Source organism: Nuphar pumila, chromosome 7 (assembly GCF_984573655.1).
Source record: "Nuphar pumila chromosome 7, dmNupPumi1.hap1.1, whole genome shotgun sequence".
NCBI classification, from domain to species: Eukaryota; Viridiplantae; Streptophyta; class Magnoliopsida; order Nymphaeales; family Nymphaeaceae; genus Nuphar; species Nuphar pumila.
This window is the reverse complement of record NC_143255.1, coordinates 127,525,100-127,535,290: the sequence shown is the minus strand read 5'-3', so window position 1 is coordinate 127,535,290 and position 10,191 is coordinate 127,525,100. Positions and strand designations below refer to the sequence as shown.

Below are 10,191 nucleotides of genomic sequence, written 5' to 3'. Positions count from 1 at the left end.
ACCAACGCATGCAAGTGGGATGAGTATTGGTATGCGTTTAGAACTTTAGAGTACTGTGGGTCGCTAATTTTTAGCGCTTTAAAAAAAAATTGCATAAAATATTCATAATCCAAAGCATGTCGCTTATTAAATCTAATGTATAAAGTTCAATCAATAAAAACTTAGATTGTTAGATAAGAAACTTCATTGATTATCGGTAGGTGTCAACAGAACGGGTTTACCCAGACTCGACCCGAACCAAACCATATTGGGGTACGGTGATAAATAAGAAGACCCGATTAAGAGTCAGGTCCGATTAATACATGGATCCTAGTATAGTTTATGAAATTTTATACCAGACCCAACCCAAGTTCTGACTATGATATGCAATTTTTCAATGTAAAAATGATAAAATATATGGTTTTACCATGTTGCAAGTTTCGTTTATGTAGTTTTTATTGGGTCTGGGTATGGTTTTTCTTATAGTGGACTCAATTAGACCTGATATCATATTCAAAAATTTGGAAGTCGGATTCCACCTGGGTCTGAACTAAACCTGATCCATTGACAACCCTAAATATCCATTGTAGATTTTAGACCTTTTTTTTGTTGAACGATCCTCTTTCCTATATATATATATATATATATTCTGATGTGATGATTTTAGAACGTCAAGTTCAACACGTTCATAACGAGTAAAATGTCATTACAGAAGCATTTTTAGAACACGCGGATGGATTTAATGGGGTTGATATGCTTTAGGACATAGATTTTTTATTAAAATAATTGTAAATATTTAAAATATCTTTTAACATAAAAAATGAATGGTTCGTATTGCACCAAAATGCACATTTTAATTGTTAAATTAAAAACATGATACGCACTGTGGAATGTGATCATGCTAAATACGAAAATGCACGAGAAGGTGATAGATAGATTCCACCAGAGGCGGACGGAGCCAGGATTATAACTTAGGTGGCACAAATATAAAGTAAAAAAAAAAACTACAAACAATATGTTTTTTAGGAAAAATTACTAACAATATGTTTCAAAAAAATAAATAAAAATGGTATTTTCTACAAACATCATAAATGGCTCATTTATTCTAGATAAAAAACCTTAATCTCCTAACCAAAATCAAATCACGTTGAATGATAATTAGAAAAAAACAAAAATAACCTTAAAACTATAAACTAAACATTTATATCATTTAAAAAAATAAATCAAAAACAAATCACTACAAACAACATAAATTATGCATTTATGCTAAGTAATAAAAAAACAAAAATATTCTAACCAAAATCACATCTTGCAATATTCATATATCCATGCTTAATGATAATTGAGAAAAAACCCATAAAAAATCCCTTAAACCATAACTAAACATTTATGTCGTTAAAAAAAAAAAACAAACCTCACAAACATTATAAATTATGCAAATATGATTAATTAATAAAAAACTCTTAATATTCTAACCAAAATCAAACCACATAATATTCATGAATTCATGTCTAATGGTAATTAAACACATGCACACCTTAAAACCATAAACTAAACATTTACTTCATTATAAAAAAATAAATAAAAACCTTAAATCCAAACAAACATCACATTATAGATATGCTAATTGAAAAAAAAAAAGCCTAATTAAACATTTGTGTCATTTGAAAAACTAGAATAAAAGACATAAAACCTAACAAAAATCAAAGATTTAAGGGTTTGATAACCAAAATCAAACATTTATTAATGGAATCACTCTTAATGATAATTAAAAAGAAAATAGCAGATAAAAAACCCTAAAACCTTCATTATATAATCAAGTAATTTAAAAAACAAATCAATACCCAAAATCCTAAAAGAAATAATATATTTATGCTAATTAAAAAATAACAAATAAAAGATCTAATATTCTAACATAAAATCAAACATTCATTATTCATGTTTAATGCTAATTTAAAAAAAAGCACACACACATACAAAACCCTAGCATGGGCGGACGGCCAGAGAGAGAGAGAGAGAGAGAGAGAGAGAGAGAGAGAGAGAGAGAGGACCAGAGATGGGACGAATGGCCAGGGCCGGTGGAGCCTCACAGGGAAGGCCGGAGAGAGAAAGAGAGAGTGAGAGAGGGCAGGATTGAGGAAATGAGTAACCAAAGGGGGGTCGGCCCCTTTTGGTCGGGCACCAGTGCCCACCCAGACACTGCCCATGCTATCAATGGGTCCCATATCCCTTTTAAGGGCGCTAACGTGGATTCCACTCATCTATGCAGTGTGTATCTCCCAACAGAAACTTATCCAAACAACAGGCCCTCCAAACGCTAACCGCACAGGAAAATAAGGTACATAATATTTTTACTTTTTAGAAGAGAAAATGACCAATCATGAAAACTGCAAGTTCCTAAACAGCAATTTAGCATAACTAAATGTAAAAATTCACAGCAATTTTATCTTGGATTGGAACTGGTCAATGTTCACCTTTATTGTATGCCTCATAACTTAATAACTGGATGCCCCAAGGGGGTTTGACATATTGGGGTGAGGCCTAAGCTGTCAGACAGGCAGTCAAGGTTCGATTCCTATGGGAGAGAGGGTCCTAGGCCTAGCCTTGAGTTTTACACTTCTGGATCGATGTTCAATCCCATACGAGAAAAAAATAATGATAGTAATAATAATACATCATCAAAAAAGCAAAAAGCACAGTATGTACGTTAGGCATAGCCAATGCGACCAGGTCTCTGAACCTAGGGGTGGTTTCCAATGCCACCAGGTCTCTGAACCTGGGGGTGGTTTCCCCATTGCTCATGGAAAAAAAAACCTGGACACTTCAACTGATCAAAACAAGGTAAATTCATGCCAAAATGTTCCACAGGGAAAACAACTTCAGTTCATATCAGCAAGGTGGTCTTATTATGAGAGAGCTTCACAAGGTGGAAGACAAATTCCCCACTGCAAACCATGGATCTTTTGTCCAATAGTTTTTTATTTTTATTTTTATTTTTTCTCGGAGAAACCGCCCCAGGTGCAGGGACTTAACCGCGCTGGATCAGCCTGCCATACTATGGTCTCTGTCCATATCGACGTAAAACTCTTACCCCTCGACCCCATGGAGTTGCCAAGCTTTGGCTTATGCAGGGGGGTGATGCCCATGGGATTTGAATTTAGACTGCCCGTCAAATGGTCTAGGCCCCATCACGCTACGCCAAACCTCTTGGGTTTTATTCCAGCTGGAATTTACACAAAAACCCATTGATGAATAGTCAAGAGTAGCATTTCCTTCATAATAAGCGCTGAAGAAGATATTTTCAACTAGATTTTCCAACAAACATGTATGTCCACTAAAAAAGGGTACAGCATTATTAAAGTTATTTTCTAATGGTTCCTCAAGATTAATGTCCTTAACAGCATGCTAGTTTACAAAATTGTTGATTTTCATCGCCATGGTTTCTCACTAAGAGTAGGATTTGATGCCAAACAAGCAGACTGAGTACTCCAGGATGAAAAAAATAGAGTAGGATTTTGGGGCATATTATGCTCCTAAAAGGAAACATGATCATTCCCAATTAAAATGCTTTTCTCAAAAATGTTTCGTTTTTCATTAGTTTCATATACCATTGAACTTGTATGCATTCATGCGATCCTTTGGAGGCTTGATTTTAATTTAAATGGGCACCAATCGCTTTGAAAAGTGTTTAAAAACCAAGAACTAAGCCATTTGGATCAGATGCTATAAACGCTTTTATCATGGATAGCGTAACAAAGAAGCATAGTTTCGATCAAAGTATTTACGGAAGCATAGATGCTATAAACGCTTTGAATGTTTGTTGTTGTTGCTGCATTTTGGGCCTGCTGATTTTGACTCGTTACCACTTTAACACTTGCTTGATCTAATGAATGATCTGCACCAAAAAAACCATAGAGATAACATTTGTATAGTTAGATCAGCAACATTCAATAGAAAAAATGTATAAATCAATGGTTACACTAGATAGTATGGTGCCCTCAAGATTGCCAAAGCAAGTACACACGCATCCGTAAATATTTGCTATTAATGAAGGTACGTTACTATTGTCCAAAAAGTCATAGGTGCAGGTTGTAATGACTTGATCCGGTAAATATTAGCTACTAATGAAGGTACTAATGAGTAGAAATCACTCTTTTCAAAAAAAATAATAATTTTTTGTAGATAGAAAACTTGTTTTGAATCATGTAATTATGACAAGTAATTAGGTTTTTAAAGGGGTCAAAAAATCAACTGCCCACAATGTGCCAAAATTTCATAATTCAAAGATCACATTTTTACATAAGAAAAGCATGACCCAAGCCATGAACCTTAGCAAACAAACCATGCTGAACACATCTATGTGGTTAGATTGAGTTGATACAACTTGCACCTATGATTTTTAGCTCATTAGTTCATTGCCTTCATTAGTAGCAAATATTTTCCCAACTTGATCTGAACATATAGATATGTTCAGCATGCTTAATCTGCTAACTTGGATTTTGTTTTTCCAACGTAAATACATGATTCCTTTGTGTTATGAAGTTTTGACTTTTGACACATTGTCAGCCATTGATTTTCCAAGCACTTGACAAACCTGTTTATGGAACTCATTTCCTACTAAGAAAACCATGTAAATCAGTGAGGTTTGATTTACAAAAAAATAATAAAATATGAGAAGGTGATCTTTACTCCATGGTTCATTTGATTACTTGGTTATACACAGTAATCTCGCAACAAACTAGGAAATTTTCTGAAATTCCAGATTGCAAGGGCCCTAGAATGAATTCACCTTTTTTTTTGGTAAATATGGATATTACATCTAGTGACATCAGATATCATGTTCGTTAATACCATCCTCATGCAGCTTAAATATGTTTCAGATTCCAGAAGCTACTTTCCTAATCCAAAATGATAAAGAACAACTACAATGAAAGCCTAAGAGATCAACACAGAATCAATGGGGGCTTCCCGTGTCTGGTAGGAGCAGCTAGTGCACGTCACCTTCTGTTGGGACGTTGCAGGTTCAAAACCCAATGGTATAGTTGTATAACTGGTAGGGGTCGGACTAACCCCAGCTTGCCTTTCAAAAAAAAAAGAAGAAGAGATCATCACAGAACACAGCTGCACGGACTTGTTCCCAGATGCATTCACCTTCTCCATTTATCAATTTCCCTTAAAGTTGCAGTGACAAGCTTTTTCGTAGTTAATACCAGTTGACCAACCAATGCTCCAATTTGATCCCCGCAAAAAAAATCTATTGAGAAGAATTAAAGGGTTAAAAAACACAGTCAAATGTGTCTTAGAAGTGGCATGACTAGACTACTCCATAGACCAACCATATGTATTGGATGGAGTTGTATGAGTTACAATTATTTTTCCCGGGTGCACACGCATGTGTGTGTGTGTGTGTGTGTGTGAGAGAGAGAGAGAGAGAGAGGTGTTTCTAGTAGATATAGCTTTTAATAGACAATGACAAGCTAACCAAACGTTTTGGCCATAATTTGATGGACTGTATGTGCCCGCAGCGCCAGGGGTATTATAGTGAACTTAAGTTTTTTTTCATCATGTGCATTTAAATCCACAAAATATGGCCAAAGAATGATCTGTGGCATATATAAAGGGAAAAAAGGATCTTGGCAATGCCACAAATATGAGCACTGTTATATTTTAGGGTTTGTTTCAAATCAAAACATTCCTACAAACTTGTAAATATAAATTAAAAGTTGCAGACGTCACATCAACAACTTTAGCTGTTTGATGAGCCAGCCCAGCTGGTTACCTTGATAAGCTAAGGGCTATCCACACTGAGACATAGACCCATCTTATGAACCAAAATTATGCCACCTAAAAACAGATACAAATGCTGCATCAGACATGGGTGGAAAATGTTGGACACACGGGTTTAATCCACTAAATAGGAATACTCAATGTCTCGATGATGCCCTTTGGCTACTACATCAATTTAATTTAAGAAAGTTTAATTGAAGTTGGAATGAATTTCAAGGATTTGCAGTTGGGAAAATAGACACATAAAAGGATTCAACCAAAACCAGCAGTTTAGAAAAGATAAACAGATGCCTTCTAGTTTGGTGGTTGAATCTATGCCCAAGCATCTTGCTCATTTCAATTTAGGTGCACTCTCCGACCCACCATATACTAATTGGTCATTTATTCTCAAGAACCCAAAAACCAAGCATAATTTGAGAGTACAAAAATACTAATGCAAGTATTTCATCATCATATCTCACATCAAAATACAAAAAGCTAAAGATGCAATACCTCTCGCAAGATCCAACCCTATTTTCCTATGCAACTGTGATTGCTTGCTGTCCCGACTGCTCTAGCTTCTTCGCAGCATTGTTATTCTTGTTCATGAAATCCTCCTGGTTGTAGATAACTGTTATATATAGTGAACAACTCGGACATCGAGCAATCTCTTCCCCCGTTTGTAGCTCTGCTTTTGTGATTTGAAACAAATCACCACAAGGGCAAGGATATGTGAAAGCATTAAGTTCTTCATTCCACTCCATATCTTCAATTTCAACATCATCATATGACATTATGCTCCCAACTATAGAAAAAAAAAACAGAGAAAAGGTAATAAGCATAAACACAGAATTTGAGATTCTTGGTGTGAAACTCAATTGAAGCTCCTCGGTTATGATCTATATGAAACAAGAAGACCATAATAGGAGTAAAAAGTTGGCACCCATCAAGCCCAAAAATCATTCAAAGAAAGAAAAGTGAAAATAAAACGAAAAAGGATGTAAAAATTAGAGATATATGATACTATCAATTAAAAAATAGTGACTAACATAAAAATCACCACAGACAAAATATTGTGCATCAAGTATTAAACTAATAAGTGGTGCAATTGGATATGGGAGCCAATGGTTTTGACTTAGATATGCTTGACCTATAACCACAGAACAACTTTATTCACCTTCATAGATGAATGTGGATATGGATTAACCCAAACCAAGTCAAATTTAACTCATTTTCACCATGGGATAAGGTTAGACCAAGAATGCTAGATAGTTCAAAAATCAATTTAATTGGACATATTACCATATCAAAATTCAGCTGGCCTTTGGCCCTTTTTGGATCCAATTTTTTGTAAAATTACATTCAGGCTGTTATTCTATTTGGATTTTGAAAACCCACAACAAATCCAACTATATCTATATGTCTTACAGGCTCTAGAAGGGGCCCACTATATATCTAAATACATAGGCTTTTAGCTGGTTCCAATACTCCACAAGACAAACTAATTATCAGACTGGAATAGGCCTAAGAATTGTCAGGCTTTACACTCACAAGGAAAAATACAACATCATCTTATTAAGGAATAAACAAGACCACTAAAAAAAACCATCATTTAGCACTGCTAAGAAAATGCTATCTAATTTTGATCATGCCAAGATTTGTGAATATGTTAAATTTGGATGTAAATAATGAGAAGATCAGGATTTGGTTAAACCTCATCATGCCCTAATTGATAAAGGATATGTTTCCACTTCTTTGACATTATACCCACATTTGGATCATGAATGTGCAAAAGCGTGCAAGAAAAGCAAATGAATAAAATGAAAAAGAAATAGTAAGATTTTCATCATGGATGCAGGCCAGCCATATCCATTATCTCCTCTCGTGCTTCTTTCTCCTCTTCTTTAGACTTTAGCTTATTCAATTTATCCTCTTAAAGGGAGTTTGGATGCAAATACAAGTATTTGACTTTTTGCTTTAAAATGTTTCTGGATATTTATAATACCATGTAATTTTTACTCTAAAAACTATCACATTTTGATGTACCCTTGAATATTGGAATATCCGGATATTAGTTTTGCACATGTTTGGTTGCTTACCTAAAACCAATAGTGTCTGTGTGTAGCTTGAAATCTAAAATAAGAATCCAGATAATTCTGATGACTATTTAGTTGCTAGAATCCAAATTTTTGTTCCCTGCAATCTCTCTCTCTCTCTCTCTCTCTCTCACACACACACACACACACACACACACACACACACAAGGAAGACCAATAAAGGTGAAAGCTCCAACTCCAATCATGCATAGAAAGTTCCCCAACCACGATATCTTCGCAAGGGAGACCATTATCACATAATTAAAGAAAACTAGCAAAGGTCTATGAGTGTTGAGTACAAGCACTAAGAACACCAGGAAAGATTTGTATGCTCATTACGGTTAACACCCGCAATTCATATCTTTTCAAGTACCATTAATGCCTCATGATGGTTCAAGAAACTAAGTCCTTCACAGAAATGTTAATAAACAAGGATGCAGAAAAAGCTAAGACAGCATAGAAAACAATCATGGTGTTCCTTGACACAGTTCTCTTCCCCGACATCAAAGAGCTGCTTTTGCTGACTCCATGACTTGCTGGCTTACAACCAATATCCAGAGAAACTACATCTTCTACAAGCAACGTATTGAACCTGCTGAGTTGTGGCTTGAATAGGTCCTATGAGGGACCCAGTTTCCACATGTGTCAGACTCAGCTCCTTTTCTAAGAAACCCATTAAGAATGAAATATGGAAACAAGGAAGTTGTATGGAGTGGGTTTCTTGGGTGATAAGAAGTAGAAAAATGGGAAAAAGTTAGAAAGAGAGGTGAGGAGCTCTCTTTTGTTACGTGAGACCTTTCTTTCGGCCTTGGGATTTTGCAAGAATAGATAGTGGTATGGCTCTCTTGATTCTCTCTAGGGTTTGGGCTTCCCTTGGGTTTCGAGCGGAGTGAGTGAGAGACTGAGAGAGGGAATAGGGGTATCAGTTATGGCATTCCTCCATTGAAGGTTGTCAACAAGGTGGCCTTGGGCTACACATCTTAATGATGATGAGGACTTGGTTGCATGGGTCGATCCTCTTGGTGGCCCAAAGGATAGTATTGGTTCTCTTTTGTGGTTTTGTTTATTTTTACTTGTATCAGTGATTCAGTGATTGATTATACAGAATAAAAGCTCTCGGTACTCTCAATGTAGATGTAGGCATATTGCTGAAACACGTAAATCCTCTTGTTTCTTATGCATAGTTTTTTTTTGCTGGTCTGATTGCATGTGTAAGTTCCCCATTCGCTGATATCGGATCTAACCTAGCATGACTCTGGGCGAGGACCTCAAAACCACAACAAAACCTTCTGTGTGTGCTACCAATATCTCCTAAATACATGTACTAATCAATCAAAATAGTCTGAAGAACATGACCAAAACAAAACCATCATTCATAACATGTTCATGGATCTATCCTCCGTGCTAAAGCACATCCTACACGTCGGACAAGATGCCCATAACCCTTGATTGTGGCATTCAACATACAAGAACATTGTTCTTTCTAAAGTGAAATAAGGATCAAAATTGCATAATCCACACCCCTAAATTAAGAACGTGCACCGGTAAGTTGGTTTAGTACAAGGAAATCATGCCCAAATATTGGCCGTCATAACAGGTGGCACGGATTTCTGCTAATTCTACCAGCTTTGAGCATCTTCTGAACAAAAGAATACTGGATTTTTTGTAGCAACAATCTAATCGATAAACTGATTGGTTTCTAACCTAAGAAAAAACTTTTGTTTACTACACAAAATCATAGGGAATCAAGCAGACAATCAATAAACAATAAACAAACAAAAAAGAAAGCAATATAGAAATCAATATCTAAATTAAAAAATTCATAAAACACAAGGCTTATCGTCAAGTAACGGAAGTTTACATCCTACTTTACGTTAAAATCTTGACAAACGACAAACACAATACCTTCTTCCAAAAATTAAGATCTACGAAGAACACGGGAGCTGGGTACCTAAAAAGTAATAGAAAATCAATAATCAAGACCATAGTGATGAAATTAAAGATAAATTGGGGAAAAAATCAGAGAAAGTGAGAGACCGTGTAGTGGCTAAACTCGCAAGGAGGGTAGAGAAACAGCCAAGAATGAGAGACAGAGAGAGGCAAGAACTCTGTCACGCTTCAAAAGAAGAGTCAATAGGAATAAGTTTCAGTTATTTATAGGGAATGACTGGATCGGGTATAAGTCGGTTCATCATTGATCCATTTGGAAAACTGGATTCGGTTTTGGATCAGAATCTAGGATATATATCAAGTGAAATCCCGAATCCGAGTGTTGGTATGAGAACATAGACACGATAAGTGACACGTTATGAAGTTACAAATAATATTTATTTATTGCTAAATGTAATTT

The 10,191-nt window shown here is 35.6% G+C and overlaps 1 protein-coding gene across 3 annotated transcripts; it reads right to left on the bottom strand.

Annotated features, from left to right (window-relative positions):
- Positions 1–3,404: 3,404 nt before the first annotated feature.
- Positions 3,405–9,970, bottom strand: LOC149833436 (diphthamide biosynthesis protein 3-like). 3 transcript variants are annotated; one of them, XM_090012837.1, is made up of 4 exons: positions 9,879–9,970; positions 9,747–9,792; positions 6,259–6,550; positions 3,405–3,874 (listed from the first exon to the last, which is right to left on the bottom strand). In XM_090012837.1, exon 3 carries the CDS (start codon positions 6,537–6,539, stop codon positions 6,285–6,287), a length of 255 nt encoding a protein of 84 aa, XP_089868963.1. In that variant the 5' UTR covers positions 6,540–6,550; positions 9,747–9,792; positions 9,879–9,970; the 3' UTR covers positions 3,405–3,874; positions 6,259–6,284. The 3 variants fall into 3 exon arrangements, with proteins under 3 accessions (XP_089868963.1, XP_089868964.1, XP_089868962.1); XM_090012838.1 differs by lacking the exon at positions 3,405–3,874 and adding an exon at positions 5,613–5,823; XM_090012836.1 differs by lacking the exon at positions 3,405–3,874 and having other exon boundaries at positions 6,134–6,550.
- Between the last annotated feature and the right edge of the window lie 221 nt (positions 9,971–10,191).